General features: G+C 34.7%; 2 protein-coding genes across 2 annotated transcripts; both read right to left on the reverse strand.

Annotated features, from left to right (window-relative positions):
- Positions 1-2,079: 2,079 nt before the first annotated feature.
- On the reverse strand, positions 2,080-5,859 carry LOC141820178 (putative boron transporter 2). Its single transcript, XM_074707452.1, has 12 exons — positions 5,411-5,859; positions 5,223-5,305; positions 4,938-5,130; positions 4,688-4,826; positions 4,281-4,446; positions 4,043-4,209; positions 3,779-3,952; positions 3,564-3,659; positions 3,339-3,476; positions 2,931-3,250; positions 2,573-2,840; positions 2,080-2,509 (listed from the first exon to the last, which is right to left on the reverse strand). The coding sequence occupies exons 1-12, from the start codon at positions 5,524-5,526 to the stop codon at positions 2,207-2,209; spliced, it is 2,163 nt and encodes a 720-aa protein (XP_074563553.1). The 5' UTR covers positions 5,527-5,859; the 3' UTR covers positions 2,080-2,206.
- Positions 5,860-10,778: 4,919 nt separating this feature from the next.
- LOC141820153 (uncharacterized) lies at positions 10,779-26,096 on the reverse strand. The gene is made up of 14 exons (XM_074707425.1): positions 25,682-26,096; positions 24,600-24,712; positions 24,423-24,519; positions 24,146-24,270; positions 22,333-22,867; positions 21,924-22,109; positions 20,968-21,261; positions 19,561-19,713; positions 17,179-17,333; positions 16,028-16,133; positions 14,938-15,873; positions 14,763-14,844; positions 12,555-12,911; positions 10,779-11,489 (listed from the first exon to the last, which is right to left on the reverse strand). The coding sequence occupies exons 1-14, from the start codon at positions 25,784-25,786 to the stop codon at positions 11,299-11,301; spliced, it is 3,435 nt and encodes a 1,144-aa protein (XP_074563526.1). The 5' UTR covers positions 25,787-26,096; the 3' UTR covers positions 10,779-11,298.
- Positions 26,097-27,478: the final 1,382 nt, after the last annotated feature.

The following is a 27,478-nucleotide window of genomic DNA, read 5'->3' on the forward strand; positions in this document are numbered from 1 at the left end:
TCAATCGACTGATATTGATCAGTCGAGTTGGTTAGTCGATCCAAAATCTTTCATTTCGATTCATGATCAACATCAATTGATATTTATGATCAATTGATTGATATCGATCAATCGAGTTGATTAGTCAATTGAGAAACATTTTGTTTCCTTTATCATCTAATTAATCGACGTCTGATAAACTTGATTGTTGTCAACCCTTCAACATGATTTAGAATAGAAAATTCCTTTTTGTTTCACAGAGCATCAGTTGATTGATACACTTGTATCAGTCGACTATTGACCTATTTTCAACCATTTTAATAGTTGAGTTCATCTAGATCCTCAACTCTTGTTTACCTTGTGCTAGAGAATCATATGTTCTTTGGACTTTCGAGATGGAAACTCCGCATCTCCATATCTTCATTCGCCCTAGATCTAATCTCTTGATCTACCCAGGCTTCTCTTCTTGCCAAGAATTCGACCTCTAACCTTCTTAGATTTCACTATCCTACATCTGGTTATCTGACGTGTGAAGACTTTCCTTACATACTAATAAGAAGGTGAGATATCATATTATTCATCTTAACTTAAATACCATCAAATATCAAAATTACATGTTCTAGGCATGTTTGTTCCAACAAACTGAACTCGAGCTTGATCAATTAAACTTGATCAAACTTGACTAGAGGTCGATTGCATCAACATAATTTATAATTATTATAACATGGACTCTTCAATTTTAGTCAACACTAGTAATAATATGTTATAATAATTACAGTTTATAACTGTTATAATATGGATACTTTATCTCTTATTAATATTATATTATAATAATTATGATTCATAATTATTATAATGTAAGTATTTTATTTTTGGTTAATATCGATCATTATTATATTATATTAATTAAGAGATCATAATTGTTATACAGTTATAATACTTATAATTTTATAATTACTACACTAATATTTAAAACAAAAGTATTTTTGAAAAAATACGACTCAGACGAGAGAAGATGATGTTTTGATCGTAAAAATATATATATAATGTCATTTTAACGATTCCAAATTTTTACTCATAAATTTCATCCTTAGTACTATCTATTTATCTTTTAAAATAAAAAAAGGAATAAAAGTCCTGTCCAACTATCTTAGATATCCTTTAGAATAAAATAAAAGCTATCTACGACTACGACTTCGTGTTGATGCTGTCGTGTCTTTTTCGATCAAACTTTGTCGCGCCCATTTACCGCCACTATGTGGGCCCATCAGTGAAAAAAATCTAGGAGCCGACAGCTGGCATGGGCTACAGTCTACAAGACGTTCCACTAAGTTCAGGTCAACGAGTTGAAAACTACCTCTCTCCGACAGACTGATATCGTCGAGACACAAAACCATTGGCTCCATCGACAAGGACTACAATCATTTAGATTGGAGAGATTTCCCAAGATTTCCCACTTGCTATCTTCATGTACCTGAAGAACTAGAACCGCCAATTTCTTCTGACTCCACGGCATCTCAAATTTTGGACTGTGGGATAAAGAAAAATCTTGTAAGGTCAGAAATTAGCTACATGCATGTCTTTATCCACGAGGAGAATCAGAAGTTTGAGAAGAAAGAAGAAAAGAATCCTGAATGAAGTCGTAACATGCATGGCATTATTGTGGAAGAATGATGTGCATATGAACGAACAGCATTGGCGATGAGATCAGAAGAGCTGCACATAAACAGCTCTTGGAGATAGATAATTAATCAATTACAGCTATTCAAATCTATTCTTTCTCGGAGAATTGCTGTTGGTTCGATATTGAAACAAATTGTCTTTGATCACCTTTGGATCTAGGGGTCATTTTATGAGGTTGATTGATAGTGAAAGCAGTGCCCATGAATCAGTGAATCAAGGACAAATTTAGTTCAAAATATGCCTTGTCAGATACCATTACGTACACTTTTTTGCACAATTTAATTAAATATCCCAGCTAATGTAGTACTGAAGCAACAGAGTTTGCAAACCTTCGAGTTATTTAATTATTTGCTAAACTCAGGAATTACACAAGTTCCTCTATACGAAGAGGCCTTAAATTGACTACTATTTCACATATTTGATTCACGAAAGGTAGTAAATGGAAGCATATCTTGAGCACTCGCAAGCTAGAATTACATGGTAAGAAACGCATTTAGGAAGATGCATGCCATCCTTGTAGCAGAATGGATTTGTGAATCCATGTCTACTTGGAACCTTCTCCTAACTTGGATGATCTATTTTCTGCCATCCTCGGACTGAATTGCCTTTCGACACTCAATCGAGGACTACGCTCTGGCCTAAGCTCACGAACACGGGGGCTGTAGGCCTTCTCTGTTGCTGATAACCTAGGACTGCTGAAGCTCCTCATGTCGGTTACTGGTGTAGTTCCTGAACTAGTCACTTTGGGGCTGTTCATACGCTTAATCTCGCCTCGGCTTCTGGTGACCATCTCGTCGAGGACCTCTCTACTCTCGGCAGAGGAGTACCTTGCTCCCAAATCAACCTCCTGATAGAATCAAAACATCAGAGGTGTGAAAATGTCGAAAGTGAGATGCGGTGGTAGTAGTACCGTTTGCAGGTTGAAGGTGATGGCTGGTAGTTCTTCATATTCTGCTGCATCTAAATCGGTGAGATGTGCTCCTTTGAAGAGCTTCGGGAGAATGTACTGTCTAACAGGCACCAGAAGCATGATCATGGGAGGAAACAGGACTCCAGCTATAGGAATCCACGTTATCCCAAAGCACACAAGCAAGTACATGGATTGGAAGAGGGTGAAAGTAGTGATTGCCTTGAAAGGCACTGTTTCGACGAAGCTCGCGTGACAGTCCTCGAGCACTCTGTAGGACCAAAGCTCACGATTAAGGCTAAAATCGCACCATCAAGGGAGAAGTATATATATACCGATGATCATCAGTATCGATCCTTACTTGTATCTTCTGCTTGGTGCAGTGAACAGAAGGAGAATCCTTTCCCAGAACTGGTTCCCAGGTAGGCTTTCTATGGCCATGAAAGCAAAGTATCCCCATAAAACAGATGTGGGGATCTTCTTGATGAAGGGCATAGCTGCCACACAAGCTGCAACCATCATGGCCTGCAGCAAGTTGCTCAGACGCTGCTCTTTCACCTCGACTGGCAGGAGATCATCGATTTCTTTATCGATGTCGAATAGCGAATCGTCAACCGGTGCATCCATGCTCCCCAAGCTTGAAGCCAGCTGAATTGTAGAATCCTTCAGCTCTTTCAGTCCCTGCATGCATGATGTAAGTAAGGCTCATCGATCTTCAGTCCACAAGGAATTCAGGACGACAGCAGCGTGGATTAATTAATTCACATACTCGTGCTGATGGTTCTTGGTAGATTAATGGCGTCTGCATCTGTCTGTAAGCGTCTTGCATATTTCCATACAGTTGAGTCAAGCTTGAATTTTTTTTCATGCTTTGGCGTGCAGTGGCTACCAGTCGATTGCGAAGCAACTATGAGAAAATTTCCATGAAAAATATCAAATAATGCTACGGAGAGAATTGAAGCAATTAATCATTCACAATTTGGAGTTTAATTACTTGGTGTTTGAGGGTGGCCAAACTTTTGGTGTGCATTGGAGATTGTGGGATGACACCATTTGAAGGTGGAATTCCAATAAGACCACATAACAAGGTCTGGCTCAGCAAAACCAAGTAAAAGATTCAGGAGTCAAGGCCATGTGAGAACATTTAACCAAAGAAGAGGCAGATTAAGGTCCAGAATATAATCAATGAACAAGGAGAGTGATGAGTACCAAGAATCCCAAAATAAGTAAATCATAATGGAATGATGGCGGCTTTCTGAGATTGAACTCCTTCTGTTGTGCGAGTTGAGAGGCCACACTATGATCAAAATAATACAACACTGCAATCATTGTGGCTGGTATGAAAGCTCCAAGAATGTAGAGCAAGGGCACATTCAACATATCCTGTCAGCACTAAGTCTTAAGATTCTTCTTTTGCTGAAATAGATTAAAGAGCTAGTATGAACAGGGAAAGAGGAACACAGAAGAACGCACCTTTAACACAGTCCAGTTTTCATAGGCTCCAGGTGACCAGGGATTTGGGCTGAAGAGTCGTCTAGGAATTCCCTCTGGCACACCATTAGAAGGGATGTAAGAAACTCCAGTCCATGCGAGTACCATAAGTGGCACTCCATAGTCGGCGATGAGACCTCGTAGCCAGCCTGAAACAAAGTGAAACAAGAAGACATATTCTCCACGAAGAGGGAACAAAAAACATTTAACTCGAGCACACCAGCCCCGTAGCGCCATGATCGTGCCTTCCTGCTTCTTAACGCAGTGAGCAGAAGCCCAAATGACAGAACTAGTGCAAACATGCCGTTGGCAAACCTCCAAGATGGTGCAAATTCTAGTGCATTTCGGTTGTCTCTTTTTGGCACTCTGAACTCATCAACAAGCCCCTGTGACAACCAAAAGTATTATATATATTTTAGACCATCGTCGTCGAATATAATGATGCTTGCACACTTTAAGCATGGACATAATTCTTCTAATATAAACTCAGACATTGACTGTGGATTGGCCCGACATATTCAATTATCTAAACTACTTAAACCATCTTGTCATTTGCAAATATCAACTTCTATCTGTATTATTAAAAAGAAAGGGAATTACAGAAGTCAGTAATATATATGTTCTCACTTTGATGGCCTGTTGCATAAAGAGCATTGCAATCAGTAGACCGAAAAGCTCGCCGGCTAATCGAGTAAATCGGTTGATTATGGAACATGCTCCTAGAATGGCTAATAGGAATAGCAACAACGAGGTCCAGACACATACCCTGTAATTCAAAAACCAAAAAACTAAACAAGCTGCAGGGAAAAGAAATTTCACAGTTTCTTCCTGATCTATCATTCATATAAAGGAGGGATTATCTTCATAATTAGCTTACCATCCAGTCCATGCTAGGAACATGTTCTGGCCTAAATCAGCCCTTTGTTTTGCAAAGTTGAACATGAAAGTGTACATAAGCACAGTGGGTTCTGCCACTCCAAGAATCAGCAAAGGCTGTCCTCCTATTATAGAGTGAATGATGCCACAGAGGGCAGTTGATGCCAAAGTCTGAACTGCTGTTATAACCCCATCTGCCAAAACCGTATAGGAATTTTATTTGATTTATACTTCAATTTTCAGTGCATCTGCTACTGCTAGATTTGAAAATTTTGATTTCACTCACTAGTGTTTCTCTCCAATTGTTCTCCAAATGAAATAACTGGGATTGCTGAGGCGAAGAATATATATGTAGTCGGAGCCAGAATCCTGAAACATTAGTATTGAAGCATAAAAAGGAAGCATTGTTCGAGTACAAGTCCATCCGCAATCGTAATAATTCAGATAAATTTCTGAAGCAACGATCGATGATACCTGATGCCTGCACTGAAACCACTGGTCCAATCTTGCCTGTAGCACATCAATCGCCCTTGAAGATCATTCTTGATTCCACGAAAAGGCTCGAACGTTTCCTCCATGCTCGTGCTCATTTTAGCAAAATATACTCTCAAAAGTAACTTTTGATCAAATGAGAAGAAGGAAAGCGCTAAAAGAACAATGGCAAAAGCCACATTAAAAAATACATATGTGGATTCCGGTTGACTGGATGCAAAACTGAAACTACATGATTGAAACAGAATATAAGCAATTGAAGCTACAATGTCATGTGTTCGAGGAAGAACGCTCTAATGGAAATCAATACTAGTGCTCTCAGAAGTTCGGTTGAAGACACAACTCTCGATCTCCAGAACAAGAGCAGATGCTGATGAGGATCGTCGGAGAGAAGCCTTGGCTTTTCTTGCATCAGTTCATTCACAGGTTGAAGTGGATGAAGAAGGACACTGAGAATGCTTAAGGAGTGTGCTAAATATATAGGCATTAAAGCCTTCAGAAAGAAACATGTAAATGATGAAGAGCAATTTGGTCACTGTGACAACCGCTACACATCACCATCAGTGCCTAAAGGCTCCAAGCAAGACAACGGCTGATAAAGAATACAAATCAATGAAAGGTGTTGATCACTTACAGAGAATCAGGGAACGACCGAACGACTGTTGTGTATATGTGAGTTGGAGTGGAGGTATGATATATATCATACAAATTTTTTATGTTTGGAAAAGAAGACGAGTGCAAATGGCTGGTCAAAGAGTGATCACATGAAGGGGGGCTGTCTTAATTATTTTATGGATTGACAGTTCTTGATAAGCTGGCTGGAGGAAGTGACGACCAAGAACCTCCTACTGTTGATCTCATTGCAAAACTTAATCAAAAAGGTGCCTCTTTTGCATTTATGATTAAAATACTGCCCATTCCATCTCGAACCATTTTATTTTCAAAAATACCTTTAATTTTGATCATCACAGTTAGTTATAATTCTTATAATATAATATTGATTAAAAATGAATAATTTATGTTATAACAGTTAAGATTCATATTCATTATAATATAACGTTGATCAGTATTAACTAAAGTTGAATATTCATATTACAAAATAGTATTATTAGTATTGATCAAAATTAAAACTTTTATATTATAATAGTTATTATAGTTGATACAACAACATGGAACAAGATTATTTTCGAAAATAACAATGGACTGAGACAGGATAAAAGTTGTTTTGATAATAAATAAAAAAGAACATCCGATTCTAATAAAAAGGAGCACTATTTTAATTTTAAGCATTGCTACGGTTCAAGTTAATTTTCATTGAACTCCTCAACTTCTTCACTTTATAGATGATGGTCCCTGTCTGTGGTGATTTAGGGAGATTCCTTTCAGCTTTTGGGGGAATAAGGTTGGCAATCATGCACAGTTGCCTTGCTCAGTCGATTCACCTACCTACCTTTCACTCAGAAATTAAAAAAGAAAGTGCTTGATCAGAAAAAATAAAAAGGAAAATTGCTTCTTTTCATGTGCCATTCTTTCAATCTTCTTCTTTTCTTCTGCAGAAAAAAATAAAGTGTTTGATCAGAAAAAATAAAAAGGAAAATTGCTTCTTTTCATGTGCCATTCTTTCAATCTTCTTCTGGTGCTTGTGTCATGATGCCCAATTTATATGCCAGTACATAAATGAGTCAGTGCCAATAATATATTATCGTACATAATTCATATATTTTTCGTCGTCATATCTGACAAAAGGATTACTATGAATCACTTTTTATTTTTACAGTGTGACTCCATAAGGTGATTAAGGGAAAAAGAAATAGAAACTTTATTAAGGACATCAACCTCACACAAGCAATAAACAAACAATCATTAAATATTATTGTTTATAATGCTTTCTCAATGTGTAGACATTCACAAGTATAGCAAACATTATTAGAGATGATTGAATACACTCCTATTGGCAGGGATCATAAGTATGATATGTACATGAAATTATTTCTCATTGTTTACATTAAAAAACTTTGTCCATATATCGCCTGGAATGCAAACTTGTTGATAGACGTTCTTGAGGCTTCAATTTGCACCACCATCATGGTACATAACTAAGGTGCAATTAGGATTCTCTATCTACTTTCACTCTTTCCTTTTTTTTTCTTTATGGTGAGGAATTTGCTGCTTGTTGTGCATTGAACTTAAAGTGATTATATGAACTATACACCATTTACGTTTATCGATCTTAGATCGTTAAATCGCTTGGACGAAACAGAGAGAACAAGTTGAAGCACTGATTGAGCCTGACCCATCAGATATATAGGTTGAATTATAAAGCTCAAAATGGAAACTACACAATGAAATCTGACTGCATCAATATCTCCAACCTTAATTAATTGGTGAAGGTGAACTTGCCTAAATTTGGAGAAGCTGGATTTTGATTTGTGCTCACTCTCCCCTAAGAATCTTTAGGTTTGGGATGTGTTTCCTATCATTTTTTTTAGCTACTGGCCAAAATCTATGCTGGAAAATTTGGTACAGCTTCCATGTTCACTCACAAGGATCCCACCATTGCCATAATTCAATGATTCTTGTTTGATGAGATTAAATATTAGATGGTTTTGGAATGTATCAACCTCAAAGGCATCCAAACTAATTAGTGAAAGTAGGTATTTTCGGAATCATAATGCTTGTATTATTCGTTTGTCGTCAGCATTCTCATTTGGTGTTCAGCATTGTACCATTCTTAATTAGATTGTTCATGTCTTCCTCGAAAATAAGTACCTAGAATATGTATTTTATTTCTATATGAATAGTAGTATAGTTTTATTTTTGAAAAGGATTAATTAAACATCTTCTCTGTAAAAGAAATGAAAAATTATTTACTAATATATATATATATATATATATAGCGCACTACGTCAACATCGATCTCACTAGCTAGGTTGTAATGCTTCATCATAATGTCTCTTCTTAGATCATGAAAAGTCAATTTTTGAAAAATTAGCACCATGATCTTATTGTTTAAGTAAAATTGTGCTGACCATCATGATGCCTAATTAAACTTTTAATCGTAAAAGTTCATTCTAACCTATGCAAGATAGCACAATAACAAAACACTTTATGATTACCATTTATTGGGCCAGTGGCCAAATCAAAGTTCTTAGAACTCTAGCTTTTGACGTTAATTGAAGGATAGAAATTGATTTTTGACTACTTTTCATAATTGAAGTTTCCTGTGCTAAGATCCCACTTATGATTATGAAATCCCATCATGAGAAATATTGGTAGTAGTGCACACCATCAATTGTGGTTTATTTTCATAATTTTTTTACATGAAAATTAAACTTTAATCAGAGATGAAAGCACTGGAATTCAACCAAAATATCTCGAGGGGCCAAATTGGTAGAAAGTGAAAGAAAAGACACACACAAATAAAGACACCAAATTATGTCCTAATTTTTTAGATCCATTTTATAAATATGGTTCTCTTCATTAAACATTTGTAAAATTAATTATATTACTATAATAAAAGTTCAATATATATTAGTAGTTACTTTATAATACATACTCTAATATAATAATTAAATTTCAACATTTACATACATTTCAAAATAAAAAATACTTTAAAAAAATCTATACATTGATTTATTTTAAAATTCGTATGTAAATTGAATTTGATGTCAGCTGTGGCATGGATAGCAAAGCACAAAGAGGCAAAAAGCTCAGAGGCAGCTCAAGCTCAATTAGGTTCAGGGGCAGTATATAGACAACCCGGACACGTGGATTAGTCGAATAAAACTATAAAAAAAATATTTATGAATAATTTTATTTTAAAAAAATATAATTGTGTTCTTTTCGAATGAATAATATTCATAAAAATGTTCATGAATAATTTCAAATTTAATTAGGCTCCATAAAATTTTTAATAAATAAATAAAAATAGCTAAAGTTGACCTGACTAATCACTGCCAGGTGCATGTGCTAGCACTGTTGACCGCTGTGCAGCCTCCGCCCGACATGGACGCCAATTATGCGATCGTGCCGAAAAGACCATCCAAGTTTGTGAAAATTGAGTCAACGCTACAGTGTCCTCTATTATGCTCGAAATGACAAATGATGTTGTTTTTTTATTTTGTTAATCATCGTCGTGAAAAAAGATTTAAATAAAAAGAAAGCAAGAAATTAATTACACAATTTATTTCGCGAAATAATTTCTTTGAAGATCTAACTCAATTTCAAACTGTGCTTATTTAAAAATGTGGGAGACAGGCTCCATGTATTTAGGAATTCAACTGTAATAAGTATTCCTCGTACAAGAAGCTAGACCATGCCTCTCCTTTTACTCTTCCTTCACTTTACTCTTTACTACGTGGCCAGCACTCAATAAGCATAATTTAATTAGCTTAATTAATTAATTAATTATCATTGTTCATCTGAAAAAGGAGCGAATCTCATCTAAAGCAACTAAATCGTGCCCGACAATGAATGATGAGGAGCACCCCTAGTTAAATATATATTGTCAAAATGTCTATGTAATTCTACTATTATCATTTTATACTCTCTCTCCCTCCCTAACACTTTCATAAGTATTATTGATTTACTCCTCGATTAGTATAAATGACAAAGATATAGAGCTAGGACATTTTGGGTAAAATGGAAATAATTAATGAAATAAGTTGTTAAAAAACTAATAAAAATCAAGGGGTAAAACAAAATTTACTCTAGATAAAAAAAATGATTTCAGTTCCGAGATTTTAATACTTAAATAAATGAGTTAATTGACACCTTCAATTAATACTTTAGTTTTCTCTAATTGTTACCATATTTTCTTTGCTAAAGACATTAGTATGCAAGAAGAGCAAAGTTCTTATGATCATATGAAACATTTTAATTAGTTCTAGTTAATTAAGTTTGACATTGACTTCAAAATTAATTTCAGGCTAATTTTGGAAACAACTTTTGATGAGAAAATTTATTTGAAATCTTTTACTAGAGTTCATTTTCACCTAAACATTCATATCCGAGTCAACATTGGCTCCAGTCACATTGATTTTAAAATCAAGCATATTTAAATAAATTGATCAACAAGCTGAATTTGAAATCAAGCTACAACATTTAACTTAAAATCTTATGTTAAATTCGTTTCTAGTTAAAAGATTTTAAGATCAACCACACCGTAAGTGTCTGAACTACTTTGGCACAAATAATTTGATTATGAGATCAACTAATAAGCATAAATTTGTAAAACATACGACGCAAAAATTCCAAATTGGAAAGCTATAACTGAAAGAAAAATGTAGAACACATTTTATTTTTTCTTTCAAAAAGAAAAAACTAAAGTACTTGAGCAAGAAAATGAAAATCAAAGGCACATTTCATTAAATTGCCCGGTTCCTTTTCTCTTTAGGTGGGTTAACTAAGATACACGTTCTCAGATATTCTATATTTTGACTGTTTTGAAGCTTTGGTGTTGGCATATTGATGTCCTCTAATCAGGTTGATAAACAATCTAGTGAGCTTCTAAACATCCTTTTTCAACACAAAGGCTCGACAAGGAATCTTGGGTATGAATCCATTTCAGCTGAAGGGTCAAAATCCCTTAAATTATAATTATACACACCAAACAATATTTGACGACATCGGTAATGACAAGTCACAAAACCATCCTTGCTGAGAACTCTTCGTTGTTTTCATATTTTCCTTCTTTTTGTTCTGAGTTATTTTGCTCTCTTTAATTTCAGAAAGGGAATCAGGATTTGCAATTTACCTGCGATGAGAAACCTGAGGAATTCCATATCTATCAGAATCTACACATTTTAGTATGAGAGAAGGCTGCACCTAACAAGCATTTTCACTGGCAAAATTTCCAACTCTGCTAATTGCTAATTATCCTTGCCAGATCTTTTACCCTTCTTCAGTCTCTGCTTTAGCTGAGTCAAACCTGGCGCTGTAATCTTCACATTGCTTATGATTGCTGCAACCAATTCTGGATCTGTACATGCTTTCATGAGTTCCTTCTCCCGGCTTGTCACCTCTGGCATATGACTAAACAAATTCATTGCATTTTTGGCAGCTGAAAAAAAATATATAATTTGAAATACTGTTAGGAACATGGGTTCTTCCTTCAATGAGAAGAAGTAACGGCTGAAAAAAAAATTGAAATATAAACAGTTCACCATAAGGGCAAAACCTCCAAAGGAAATGAACAAAGCCACCAGCTACTAATAGGGAATTTGTCCATATCTAAAGGGTAAAAGGCTGAAGTACCATATTACCTTATCACGGGATAGAACACATATCACAAAGTAAAAACACATGAACTAATAGATAGTTGCTATGGAAAATTACAAAAATTGATAATTATGCAAATCTAATAAAAAAAATCTTTCGACAGAAGACAGGGTGTCAAAACAAATCTGCAGCTATCCAGCCCAAATTACAATTAGATGCTTTTCGTCATAATTGCCTTCAACTTGAGTAATCCAACTTGGACACCCTCATACCTACATTATTTTACCATCCATTCATACACTATTCACCATCTAACTCCTATTCATACAATTGAATAGCTACTAAAGTGAACTGGATTAAGTTTCCAGCTCACAGAATCGAGTCATGTAATAATATTTCTTTGATAAATATGTATCCTTAACCATAGAGGGCTTTTTTTATTCTCAAGTTTCAATGTCCTAAATGTGGATCACAAGTCATTCTTCAAACATTGAGACAAACATCCACCATATTGGCTTTTTGTTCCTGCAATGTCCCAACTCGATAGACATACTTTGCTTTATGTGACTGTCTTAATGGAAACAAAAATAGGTTGCGTGCATCTTCTAGTAGGAATGTTTTTAAACAATCATACATTGTTGATGTGTGTGTATAAAATTAGAAGCTGATTGTTCATATATAAAGTTGCACGAGGAAATAATACAGGTATCAGAACCTGCTGTGAACTGCACAAGCTCACAGATTTAGAATACGGAAATTTGCAATGCACAATGTATTGAGAAGATAGAAGTATAATTAGCTACTGCCTGTGGATGAATTACTAAAAAAATTGCTATCAAGATGCGTCTGAAATCCCAAGTGAGAGTCACTCTCCCATCATGCTATGAAAATAAGACCAAGAAAGTACCTTTTCCTTTTTTAGCAGTTCCTGGGGTTATTTTGACCCGATATTTGTATGTTTGCAGGGCATTGTAAGGTCCACAGACAGGTACAGCATAAAGCAAAATATCACTCAGAAGTGGATTGCCCGTAAAATAATCTAAGTCATTCAATTTTTCTCTCTCTTCTTCACCTATCTCATGCATGTCATCATCCTCAGTTGCAGCCATATCGATCTCACCATTGCCTTTATTTGGTGCATTTACAGAGTCTCCAGAGACATTGCCATTTGTCTGCTTAGGTTCCACATTATGTTCCTGACAGTCCTTAGAAAGGTGACCGGCCTTCTTGCATTTGAAGCATATTTTGGATAAGTTGTTCTCATCTGTATAGCAACAAAGGTTGGTCAAAAGTTAGTCAAGTACCTTTAAATAGGCAAGGATATTATATACTCTTGCATGCCTTCGAACTGTTCAGTGTTCAGTCATACAGGAGGTTGAAACTTAAAAATTAATGCAAATTGATTTGCACAGCTCATTAAGGCACGTTTCCAACAAAGAAAATAGATAGGGAAAAAAAGGTAAAAAAACTCCTGGGAAAAGGATTGAAAATAGTTTTCATCTGACCATTTCCTTAAAGGGGAGGAAAAAGAGAGGACAACTTATATTTCAAAAATTTTTAAGGAGACAGAAATGAATGGGTGCATGTTATGGTACTACACTATACAACCACAGTCAACAGCCAATATTTCAATTACTACTCACATCAACTGATTATGCCAAGCAAGTTTTCAATTCTAAACCAGACCTTATGTCAATGTCCATACAATCAACAGGAATCTTCTGTTGAACTATAAAATAGTACATAACACTATTCTTTTCCTAACTTGAACAAATATTTCAAAGTTCACAGAACATCCGAATGACAATTATACTGTTACATTTTATTGTCAAAATAAAGTTTTTGACAAAATGATATACCACAAGCAAAAGCAAATAATAGTACTAGGTGAAAATGGATTGCATATCAAATGCAATAAAGAAAAACAAGCTTAGCCTTATTGTTATCTAGAATTCAAAGTTGCATTGGAACTAAAGTGACAAAGAAACATAAAGTCAATACAACAACACATAACAAACAATAATTACAATTATTTGTGACCAGAGACATGAATATTTTCCCACAATTGAGCTGTGTTTCACATGACAAAACCCAACTCACAAATTTACAGATTTGGATTTGAGTTCAATAGACCGATTCACAAATGGGTCAATACAGATATGACCACAAATACACGAGCGATTTCATAAGTTGACCCATGACCCATTTGTTAATTTACATAATTTGTGAATTTAAACTCAAATATCTTGTTCTTTTAAAATAATATAAATTTATATCAATTCATTTATACTTTATTATATTATAATTAATATAAATTCAGTCAAAAGGATTAGGTCGAATGAAAACATTTATCATACAAGTCGTGTTTGGGTTATAAATTAACTTGTTTATTAAATGGATCAACTTTGGGTTAAAAATAAATAGATCATAGGTCAATGAAATATGACGTGTTTGTGATCCATTAAACTAAATTGCTACCCCTACAATATCTTAAATAAAGCAAAGATCATCTTTTAATTCTACTATGCTAAATTTTATTTACCTTTCCTTACAATATTAATCTTTATTAACTCAACCTCAATTGAACATGTTTATGCATCTTAACCTACTTTCTCTTGTTTACATCTGTTGCCCACAAATTTAGTCTTAGCTTTTTTTCTTTAGCACTAATTCTTTAATGTATTCTTTCTCAGCTAGTCAGCACTCTAAGCATAGAATGTGCTTGATTTAGAAACATACTAAATTTTCCTTTTAGCTTAAGTGAACACAAAGAGTATATAAAGACTCTTGAACTCCCTTTACATTATAACCTAACAGCTTTTATCCTATAAGTAACACCTCATCAATCTTGATAAGTATTATGCGAGGATAATACATTGGCTACTATCATAAATAGTGAAGCAATGGAACTAATTCCCTTGGTAAAAACAAATATAATTTTGGCTCACAGACAGCAATATATTGTTAAAATATATTAAACAACAATTAATCATCTGGCATAAATGAATGGAAAATTGCCAAGCACATATAAGTGCACAAAAGCACTATTGCTGTAGTTAAAACATGGAAAGTTGCATATCATTATAGATTTTGTTGATAAAAAAATGTAGATTACCAGTCAAAGATTTATTTAACTTGCCAGCAAAACTAACAAGTTTTTCTGGCTCCTTTTCCTTTTGTGGTGCTTTTCCAGAAGACTGAACCATCAAGATTACAGGTTATGATAAATAAAAAATAATAAAAAATGTGACAAGAATCTCTAAAACTAAGAAAATGTACATTTAACTTACTGCAAGCAAAGCCATGCGGATTCTCCTTTCTTCCTCATCCTGTTCTGCATATTTTTCCTTGATCTTCTTAAGTTTCCCCTTCTGCCCACGAGTAATCTTTGGATTAACTGGCCTCACCTTCTGATTGTCATCTAGTTGTGAATTGGCAGGACTTGTATCATTCTCATTTTCATCCGAGCCCTTTGTTGCATCAGAAGTGTTCTTCTGGCCTTTCTTGAGTTTTCTTCTTTCTGCTTTAGATATGTAAGGCTTCTCCCTACCTATACTTGTTTTCATTTCATTTGTCTGAGACTCAACTGTCGTCGATCCATGTGTATCAGATACAGCATTATTACTTGAAAGCTTAGCGAGCCTGAGGCCAAGTGCCTTGTCGATAAGAAGGTCAAGTTGTGAAGAACCAGAAGAGTCAATTACGTCATCTATATCTGATGGCCTTCCAGCATGGAAGTTTCCTTCTCCAGTTTCACCTTGAGAAAAAATTTCAGGTGGATTTGAAGATGTAGCCTCAGTGGTTAAAGTAACAATGACAGAATCAAATCCAGTGACGGTATCTGTATCCTCATTAGGCTGATGCCTAATTGGATTGAAGTGATTTTCTGTTTCCTTACTTGTATCTTCTACATCAATATCCTGCTCATCAGAGTCAGAATTATCCTGCTCCTTGTGTGATTCCACTTCCATCTCAAGAAGACCCTCATCTTCTCCTCTAACTCTCCTCTCATTCAAGTGTGGTGCCAAGGAGCTCTCATCCAAACGAAACATAATGCCAAAACCCATAACAAGAGGGTGAGGGGGAAGGAAATTTTTCCTACCACGAATCATAAAACTACCTACAGTGAGATACTCTCCAGAGGGAGCCGTCTTACTTACTTGATGTGGATAAACCCACCAGGCACTTGTGACAATTTTTGAGTCCCATGCTTGGCTATGGCAAACCTGTGGAATATGTCTTAGAACCTTTGTAGAAGGAAAGCTCCTAAAGCATCATATCTCCAACATTACAACAAAAAATGTTGAACTAACTACTAAGAACCTAATCACAAGAAAGGGAAAAAAGGGGATTACTGGTCTTAGGTAAGCCTCAACTCACAGTAAAACATCCTGCTTGATTTAATGTCAGAGGTGGTATTGGATTATCCAGTTTGTGATTCTTGATTACAGTACTAGAAGCTCCGTGCAAATCAGCATGCACATACCTATATTGTGAGATCATGTTAAGAATTGCCTCAAAAAATATATAAAAATTTTCTGGAAAGATGCAAGAGATTGGGAACATAAATCAAATATAAACAGATGTAACTTTCAGAATATCTATACTCAAATTTCACCTTATAGGTTCTAGATGCTGTAGTCTGGATAATTTTATTAACAAACCACAAAAAGGCATGGAAAATTAATCAGATAAAACACTATCCAGAATGTGGCACCTTATTAGGTGCATACAGAATTCAAACCATGAGTAAGCACAGGTTAGTATTCTTAGAGAGAAGAGATTAACAATCTCTGGGTACAAAGGAGAAAAGAGAATGACGGCTAACATTTTGAGATTAATACTTGCTTGATCGATTGAATGCATAGCCAACTTTTTCAACTTAGTCCAACTCTTATAAACTTGGTGTACAAAACACTTTATTTCAATCAATCTAAATAAAAATAAACCAATCAGAAAATAAATATATTCTAATGCTTTGGTTCATGATGGGCCAAATCAATATTAAAACTAGTTTCAATTACGATAACATAAATAATATAATTAAGATAAACTATTATTTGTTGATAATGTGGCAGAGAAGCACATAGCATACCTTCTACCAAATGTTGCACAAGGGCATTCCCTAATTCTTGAAATATATAATAAAACTCTAATGTTGATTAGTCTAATTTTTCCATCTAGAAAGTTTCTTGTTTTGGATGTTTCCAATAAAGAGGGGAAAGAAAAATTGCACAATAGCAAGGGATACAAAATGCAAGACTATTTAAGATACTTGTGATTTTCTTTTAAAATAACAAAAAAGGATAATTCAACATAGCATGGCTTTACATTCACTTCTTCTGAAACCAGAAGCCAAAACAACTTTTTCCATCTTGAATATTTATAGCACAGGAACAAGAAGAGATATTCCAGTAAGAGCCAAAATCTTAATAAAAGAATTGCCTGATGGATGCATAACCAAATATAACATAAACTCTTTTATCAATGTTGACTACAAGCCAGAAGAAGTACAGAACGACTTTACTTACAGGTCTCCCTTAGACATATATCGCTTGACTATCATCTCATTTTGTTGTGCATCACGACCACTTATCACCAAATAATTTTCACTGCTAATAAACCAGTTAAATTTCTCAAACCAATGAACTTTGCGCATGTGAGAGATGGCAGCAACAGTCTTCTCCTGCAAATACACCAACAAGAGAAACCAATTAAATTACAGAGGCCTACTTAAAAGAAGAAATCAAAATTGCAGTCCACCACGAGAAAAGTAATTTTGAACTTACATGTCATAAGACATTAGCAAGGATTGTCTCAATCAATCTTTGGCAATTAAGGATAACCCAGCTATTTTATAGTTTTCAAGGCTTGTGTTAGTATTATTTAACAATGGTCTGAAATTATAGAAAGCAATTTTACAGACAACAAAGTGCCATGTCATCGTGAAGAGAAAATCATAACATAATACTAAAAGGGGCATAGGAGCATGGAAGAAGTTTGCCTTCTTTTTAATTCTTCATGTAAAAGGGTAGATCCACATTATATGGACATATGCCCACAAAATAAGGGAATGAATACCTAAGGATACGATACAAAAATAAATAAATAGAGAGCAATAGTGAGAGAAGTAATAAAGATATCCTACATACAAGAATTCTATTCTTGATAGAGATATTCCAAAGAATATTCAAGAGATATAGTATGGCATGCTACAGTGTTGGATAAGCTGGAAATATTCTAGCATTTCCAACACTCCACATTAAATTGATGAATGAATATCAGTCATCTCAGATTGTTTGTAACGTCTCTGCAAACTTAATTGTAGATATGCCCTTCCAGCATTTCCAACACTCCACATTAAATTGATGAATGAATATCAGTCATCTAGATTGCTTGTAATGTCTCTGCAAACTTAATTGTAGATATGCCCTTCAACTTTCTTCAGCTAGAACTATGGGGAACACCTCATTAAGAGAAGGCACCTCTTCTTTTTTAAAGCTTTGAACACAAACTTGATCGAAGATTGGGTTATGTCCTGCAAGAAAATCACACACGATCTCCTTCCACAAGTGTTTGAGTATCTTTCTTTTTTGGATTCTTATATTGATCCATCTCCATCCATAATCTCTTCATAGAATTGAGATATTCAGTAATAGAGTCATTACCTTGCCCCGTATTTATAATCTTAGTCTTCTTGTACAAGAATTGATCACATTATATGATCACACACCCATAAAGCAATAAAAAAAACAGATACAAGAAAGGAGAAATTAAAAAAAAAAAAAATCCTTATATTATGAACTAGGCAACTGACTGGGCGACTAACTAGGACACCTAGTAATTAAGCGGTCTCCATTATGCGGTTTTTTTTAAAAAGTGAACCCGGCAAGCCACCTAGACCTCTTGGCTGGTCTAGGCAGATTGCTTAAGCGATCTCAGAAGGTTCATTACACAAAAATGGTTTATTTTCAGCAAATAGCTCAAATAAAATAATAAACCCTAATTACAGAATATACCAACCACACTTGATTATAAGAAAAGAAAGAGAGTGATAAAAAGGAATTTAATGAGAATTTGTATATAATGAACTTACTTGATTATAACATTATCGTAGTTATCAATATTTTGATATTGTATATTGAGACTAATTATAAAGTCGACCGATATGTTATATTGTTATATGCCTTTCTTGAAATGTGCCATTACATGATATATATTCTTACATATTTATTGTTCCATATATTTGCTTCATTGCAATGTGAAAAATGACATTTTGTATAATGTTGCTATGTGTTTATTATCAATTATCTACTTCTTAATTTGTAATTGTTAATCTTGCTTTGATTAATTCATACACTTTATTAGATTAATATTTTTTATTTAATACCATTTCAATGCCAACTGCTTAGGTGCTATGCAGTGACCCGACCACCTACCACCTGAAATCATCATCTAAACCCTTGTATACAAGTATTCCTATGGATAATGGAGATATCCCAAAGAAGGCATACGACCAATCAACTTCCTAAACATTGATAATTCACTAAATGTCAAATGAGATTGTAGAAGTACTGTCCAGCAAGTTGCTCAATGTAAATAATAGCTGTAGAATTTTCTTGCTAAAAGTTTCATAAAGAAGAAATTAGCAAGAGACAGCTACAATTCACAGTCTCACAGATAAGTCATGCTGATCAGTTTTTAGCATCCTAAGCATGTAAATTCCAATTTCTATCACAAGTTAACCCCTAAATTTATTTGAGGTATCACAACTATAAGATTCGATCTGTGAACCAATTAAACAAAACATGAAAGCATATAGAAAAGAACAAAAGCTCTGACACGAATCTGTGAAAGTTCATCCCATGTAGGCATGCATACAAGATCAGCTATAGGACTTAGAATATATATACCTGAGCAAGTTGAAGTTTAGTTTTCTTCTCAGCAGCTTTGAAAGCCTTCTCGTGTGCTTTAATAGTTTTGTCCTGCTTATTTTCCTGTCGTTTCTTCAATTCATACCAGCGACGAGCATTGGCATGTGCAGAAAGAGCCAAATCAACCTCAACCTGGAAAAAATGCCATCAACAAAATTTTCACAATGCTAGTCCAATATATCTCTGACCACAAAGAGCCTAAGCAAAAGACCAAAAGAAATATTGCATGAAAGCAAACAAGAAAGAAAAGACTATTGATTTGTAATATACACGATTACTAATATATGTCATGGCAAAGTAGTTCCAATTTCCAAAGTCTTCATTGTGTGCTAAACTTTAGCCCTCACAAATCCACTTGTGGAGCTATTTCTCCTTTCAATTGATAGAATCATATTTCCATATATATTTTTTCTCCAATTTCCTTTCCATGGATGCTTTATTGGAAAAATCATCAGAAAGCACTAATCTGAAATACCAATTCTGAAAATCAAATATTGTCCAATAATCATGATCAAATAAAATACATCTGCAAAGTATTTTCTATAAAATATACACAAGTATTTCCCAATTAGCCAAATATTGGGAAGAACATATCCATGACATATTAGTGAAAATGGTCCAAAGTCAACTTTATCTCATTACTCATATTTGATATTGTTTGAAATAACTAACCACTCAAGAGAAACACACAGAACCCTAATCTATTGTTTGGTTGGCATTGGACTGAATCAACTACAATGCTAGGGCCTGAGCATGGAAAACAAGCTACTACGTAGCCACCTATAAGGCTAAAAACCAGTGATCTATATGTCTTGCATTCTCAGAGCCCATCAAATCTTTTGTAACTCAAACTAATTAGGATGAATATTACGATCAGAAAAGACATTAAATGAATACATACTTTACACAAGCATAAGATACTCAGACTGACACCACCTCAATCTGTGAAAATATTTTCAGTCCAGACAGCCACCAAAAACCAAAAACAGGAATGAGATTTATGCAAACAATGTCTTTGATGTTTTATTATGTTGCTATATGCTTGATTCTTGTTCCATCAAAGTTTACTTCAAACTGTCAGCCACCAGGACACGTGTTAGTTGCTTAACAGTTAGTTCTTCCTTGACTAAGACACTGCACATGCATATAGATGCATCACCAAAATATCAAAATAATTAAATGTACATAAACCTTCGAGATTAAACATAAAAGACATATAGCCATGCTAATTGTTCAACAGCTAAAATATTTAGCAAACAATCATACTGGTGAGCATAGAAAATAATTAATGCCACACATAACCAGGAGAACAGGATGATACTTTGAAGTTATAGTAGGAATTTTTCATATGCAAAAAGTGCATTGATCTTGTTCTTCCACTAATACCTTCTCAACCGGGGCAGTTTTCTCATCATCATCCATTTCATCGAGGTTGTTACTTAATAGCAAAGTAATACAATTTCTATCAAGATAAAGCTTGTCAATTAAACCAGCTACAGGATTTCCTGATTTTCTCTCTTCTTTCACCATACGAGCAAGGTCCTCCCAGCTCATCCCATTTGCAAGTGCAACACGAACAGCCAATATTGCTGCATCCACATCTTCCAAGTTATACTCAATCAATTCAGCCATTCTGATTGAGTAGTCAACTTCCTTCTTTAGAGCATGAACACGGTTTTCCTGCATTTAAATAACAAACTGAAAAAGTAACTACCAAAAAAATGTATGGTTTTTAATAATGTTTTGCAGATATTTGCAAGAAAAAATAGAATAATGTTTTGCAGATATTTGCAAGAAAAAATAGAATAATGTTTTGCAGATATTTGCAAGAAAAAATAGAATAATCTGTCTAGTTTGTTGAAACCAGATGACATGTACAGAGTGGCAAGTTGACCAGATTAAAAACCAGGACAGAAAATCATAAAATATGTGAAGTCGCTGCATCACAACTACCATGCACTATCTTAATAAGTACATACATTGCAAGTACTGACAAGAACAAAAGGCAGTAGAAAACAACAAAAGCAATGAGTGACTTCTGATTCTAAATTTAAGCTCACTCTCCTATTAGCAGAAGCAGCCAAGACTTTTGGGAATGTGCAAATACATGCTGGCAACAAATTACAATACAAAAGGTGCATAGTTTTCCTCAACAAGCAAGATTAATCCTATCCTTTCGTGTATGATTTTCTATGGGTGCTGGAAAACATTGCTCCATCAGATCTGTGCATGTTTCTGTCATAAGTTCTCTTGAAAGTGTTATATTGATAATCATACAAGAATGCAATGACACAACTTTCAGAAATGCAAATTCATTCTAAAAGAATTTAGGTACTTAGAACCTGATCCAAGCGAATCTTATCAAGCTTTTGCATAGCTGATTCTTCTTTTGCTTTCCGCTGTTGTTCAGAGCGTTGACTTTCAATTTTACTGTAGAACTCATCTAGGGCATAGTCAAATACATCAAACTTTATGCATTCCCTTGATTTAAATTGGTTCAATAAAAGAGGACAAAATTCATCATAGATCTGTACACACAAAAAACATATACATTCAGCTTCAAAGAAAAACAAAATTAGTGCAGAAACAAACAAATGTATCAATAGTCCACTAGTCATTACATAAACTGATTATCTTAATCATGGATTAGATTATTGAACAAAAGATCATAAAGCTTAATGGGTACACCTATTGATGAACATCTTTGCAATGAAGAAAAGCATATGTTTTCCCTATGCAATCTTGTTTTACCTTGTCCACTTTAAGTTCTGGTGTAACTACATGCTCCTTCTTCCCAGGACCTTTACTCTGCATCAAAATGTATCCCTCTGGAATGGTAGGACCAGATATAACATCCTCAAGCCAGTCCTCAAACCTTGTGACAGCTTGAGCCAAAATCTCAAAATTTTCATCACTAATTTTGACATTGATATTTTCCCCAACTTTCATATTAGGAAGAAGACCAGCATCCAATATTATATGCTCAGATAGTGCAGGCCCATAGCTCAGTGCCTCACCAAGGATGGACTTTAATGAAGTTTTGTTTGGCTGTTTTTTCCTATTGGTTTCCTGAGTTGAGGGAGGCATGGTCTTGCTTTTACCATCACCACCATCTTCAGATCTGTCATGTATGTCCTCAATAGCCTCAGAGGTATTGCTTTCATTAGCCGGATCAGAACAAGCAAGTGCAGATTTCAATTTCATTAGATTAGTTCTTTCAAATACACGACAAGCTTCGATTGGGTACCGATGGCGTGACATTATTGCCAACCCCTTATCATCATCTCTGCGATATGACATAATTAGCATTTTGAAATAAAGTATATATTAACCAGTTCTTTTGTAATTCAAATACTGTCACATGGCACCTCAAAAGAAATATAAATTAGTTCTGCCAGTCAAAAAGATAAGATAGATCAACAGAACAAGTGACTGTAAAGATAATCTGTTGGAGAGCCATCTAGCTTGCGAAAGAGTTATATAAAATATTATCCGGAAAATGAGCACAAAGTTGGAAAACGAGCACAAAGTTCTAAAAAATCAAAAGGATGCATGACAAACTTAAAATTGGTGTGCTCAGAACTTTATGAAGGATTCTGAAACTCTAAAGATTGCATGAGAACTAGAAATGCTTTTATAATAAAATTTATATCAATTCATCTTAAAGGCTCTAGGTACCTCTAAAGCTTAAAGGAAAATTTTACAAAATGACGATTAGACTTGTTATATTACATAGAGTTGAATGTTGGACTATAAAGTAAGCACACAAGCAAAAGATGAGTGTTGCGGAGATGAGGATGTTAAGGTGGATGCAAGAACATTAGAGAGAAAATTGAGGTTGTGTTTATTGAGGAAAAATCCTAAAACACATATTTAAAATGGTATAGATACGTACTTAGACATCCAATGTGAGACCATGATAAATAATCACATTAATAGAGGATGAAAGAGACGAAAGAAGGCTTGGTTAGTAACAATAAACCAATATAAAATTTATTAAAATATAAATGAGAATATAGTAAGGGTATTGAGTCCAATGGCATACGAGGATTCATATAGTCAACCCCACTTATTGGGATAAATCTTAGTGGATGTTGTTGTATACTCCTACGTCAACATAACACCACATCAAAATTATACCATTCCAACAGAAGATCAAAATTTTGACATTGCACTAGATTTAAACCTTAGTCATGACACATTTGCTGCATACCGTTGAGATTTACCATGTCAACCACATACTAATGTAGTAGAATCTGTTTCATTCCTCAAGGCATATTACAAGCCCTCTTATCTTGATTCACTTATGTGGTGATGTAGAATTGTAAATAATCAATATGGTTAAGACATTCGATCAGATAAATATTTTAATGGAAATGACTACAAAGAAACCAAGTACTAGCATAAAAGTACAAACACGGGCAAAGTCAATCATCTAAATATTTTGATGGAAGTAACTATAAAGAAAACCAAAACTAGCATAATTTTTTTAAAAAAAAATGTGCTGCAACATTAGCGAATTTTTCCAAAGTTGCATTTCTTGAAATGCAGTAGCATCCAGTACCTGTGTGAACGGAGAAGTGTCAATACAGTAAATTCAGAATCCGTGAGAAGAATATTTCCTTGGGCATACAGCTCCAGAATAACAAAGTGAGCGTTATTTCCTAATCCAAACTGAAAAAGAACAATCTGCAAATAAAACAATAATGGGGGTGTCAAAGTTCCATCCAGCAATCAATTAATGTTAAACACCTTACAGAAGACCTATGATAGGGTATATGTTAAAATAAGGTAAACACATAATTGCTTATATGTCAAAGTGAACTATAAGAAATAATTACACGATCATATCCAAGTTGTCGAACATCTTCAAGTCTTCTTGTCCGTATGTGTCTCCGTAATTTTAGAGTAAACCCAGATGGAGTTATATTTTTGTCCCTATAAATGCCAAAAGAAATTCATGAAAAAACTGCAAAGATTAAGCAAGCAACCGTAGAATGAAAAATAAATAGCCTCACCGGACATATTGAGTAGTATGCAGCCTTACGCCACTTTCCATCAACAATAAAACTTTTTCACTCTCCCCTGACTCAGTTATTCCACTGCTATTCATCAGCTTGAAGAGATAAGTCTACAAATGAAGATTCATTCGCATTACATGAAGAAAGAGAACAGATAAATAAAGTTTTAATCACATCCACTGAAGAAAAGTAGAACCTTAGCAATATAACAGACAGACAGCTCTGCAACAAAATGCATGATAAGAATGCTAGATAGCGAAACCTTTGTGCCAAGTTTTACTGCAGATCTCAAGCAGAAAAATACTTGAGATTTATAAGAATTACAGTCCTTGAAGATCACAATTACAAAGTAAAGATGCTATGTTCAATTTCAAGTTGTCAGTTCATGTATGCAAGTCTGTTGAGCTTATAAGTACAACCTACAACATTTCAAGGAATTTTGTGTAATTTTTTTGGCGATACAATGAAATGAGCTCTCAAACTCTTTTCAGACTTTAATTCCCCCACCAGTAACTCTCCTCTCTACAGATATAGTATTGATTGTAATGGAACTTCAAGAATCGTGCCTGAAAGCCAACTGGAACACAGAATAACAAACCAAACAAGACATACAAAGAGAACCAAATCTGAACTTAATACAAGTACTCACAGTACACTTATGCCTAGCAATTACCAACAAAAAATTATAACAGAACTTTCTTTTGACGGACTGCCTGACAATATGTGTCATTCAGTTACAGTCAAGTAGCATGACAAGTTACAGTCAAGTAACATGACAATCGTAACTACGAAGGGAAATATTTTGAGGAGTACAAAGCATAAGCTGAAGATTCATTTCTTTCCTTAAAAATTTCAGTAACAGTAGATGCAGGCTATTGAAAACCGAATGTAGTTTACCGTCAAATTGAAACGGTATAAATATTCAAATTTTTAAAAAAACAAAGAAGGATCAAGGAAGAAGAGAGATCGTATCCGAATCAAAGAGACGAACAGGTGCAGGATCGATAGCAAATCGCAATATGTGCAAACAATGTAGTGGAGATACTGGCAAAAACAGTTCATTGGGTTATGTCCTCTACCTTAGGAGAGATATCGTAGACGTTGGCGCAACGCATCCCGATGAGCTTGCGTAGGCACTTCACCTCACCGGCCACATCGGCCGTGTTCATCCGAACCTTCACCATCTTCCCTTATCGGCAAATACCCTTTTTTTTATTTTCGCCTCTTCTTTCCTTTGTACTATCCCCTAGCTGCTTTGCAGCTTCGTCCTTCGACTCTTTTAATAGATTCTGAAGATGATTTCAGTCTCTCAGGCGCTGTGGTTCGATACTGAACTCGCTCTCCGCCCACCTCCCCCGCCTCAAATTGAGTCGTTGATGGCCGGCGCCTCCTTTCAAGGACGGAGGAAGAAGATGAGGGCCGGGAAACGAATTAGGGTTCACCCTCTCCCTATTTTGCCGATACCCGAGATCTCCCACGGTCGTCGATGTTCAACCCGCGTCACCGCCTCTCAGGATGCAACAGTAGGCGCTCGCTGCGGAGTGGTGATGGGTATAGAAATGGCAATCGGGCCGGGCCCGGCCCATGATCCGTGATAGGACCGCGGTCGGCGTCCCATGCCGGCACCAGCCTGAACTTGTCAGGTTGAGCCCAGGCTGGGTAAGACCCGTGTACTAAATTTGACCCAACATTTTTATATGAAATACTAATTATTAATATTCTTTAAAAATAATACTTAATAAAATATGTTATTTTTATAGACATTATTTTTTTATTACTTTTACGAATTAAAATATATTAAAAATAGATTTGGTGAGCTTAACATACACCTTTGAGCCGACACTTTTCAAATTAAGAAATATCATATTTAATTTAAGTCATCTTCTACAGAAATACGACCTTTATTCATACATAAAACTATAACGCAATTTTTATTTTATTTTTAAACTCATAAGTGTTATTAAATTGTTATATATCAAAGTATCACTAGTTTATTATTAAAGTGATTTAAAGGCTATTTTAAATTAATATCTTAATAATCATAGGCATTTTAATAATTTAAATTAGTGGTTGATAACTATTTAATAAATTTATAACTTTTATATTAAGAATTAGGAAAGCCTTGACAATAATTTAGTGGCACCTTATAACTATTTGTTAATATTCAGGGGCGAAACTACTATATGAATGAAACAATCACCCTTATGAGATTGATTATTCATGAAGAAGTTGCATGAATAATCCTATCAAAAGCATGACGCTTGAAAGTAGTGTGATACCTAATTACACTAAAGTGTGACATTGATGTATGAAGTATATATCTTACGTACTTGTAATTAAACTATTAGAACAAAATACGTTATAATCGTCAAACTAGCAACGCTATAGTATTGCTAAATTAGTAATGTTTGGTCATGGGTGACTAGAAATATTTAAATACTTCAGTGTAATAATCTTATGTCAATTTAAGTGTATAAATTTATAGAACTACGTAATTAAGTTTGTCGTGTAACAAAATTAAAGTGTTGATAGATTTATGATTCAAGATTTGTCACGCTAATGTGGAATCCAACTCACATCCAAAGAGATGTGTCGAGCAAAAATAAAAAAGAAGGCCTTTTTTTAAATTGAAATAGTTAAAAGGGCCTCCTTATATTAAATTGAGATGTGTCTGCAGAGCTTTCGATTCAATTTCCATGGGCTCTCTAAGTTTAACAAGGTATTCTCTAATATACAGTAACTTTTTTGTCTCATCCTTGTCAAATTAACTTCACTATCTTCGCTTTGATCGATACCAATGATAAATTACAGTCGAAGCATCTGATCATCAATATCTCTTGAGCAATGATGCTTACACTCACTTTAATACTAGCTAT

The sequence above is a fragment of the Curcuma longa genome, unplaced genomic scaffold (assembly GCF_044706935.1).
Source record: "Curcuma longa cultivar G26 ecotype Majalengka, Jawa Barat unplaced genomic scaffold, ITB_CL_G26_1.1 utg2798_np1212_758248_RagTag, whole genome shotgun sequence".
NCBI classification, from domain to species: domain Eukaryota; kingdom Viridiplantae; phylum Streptophyta; class Magnoliopsida; order Zingiberales; family Zingiberaceae; genus Curcuma; species Curcuma longa.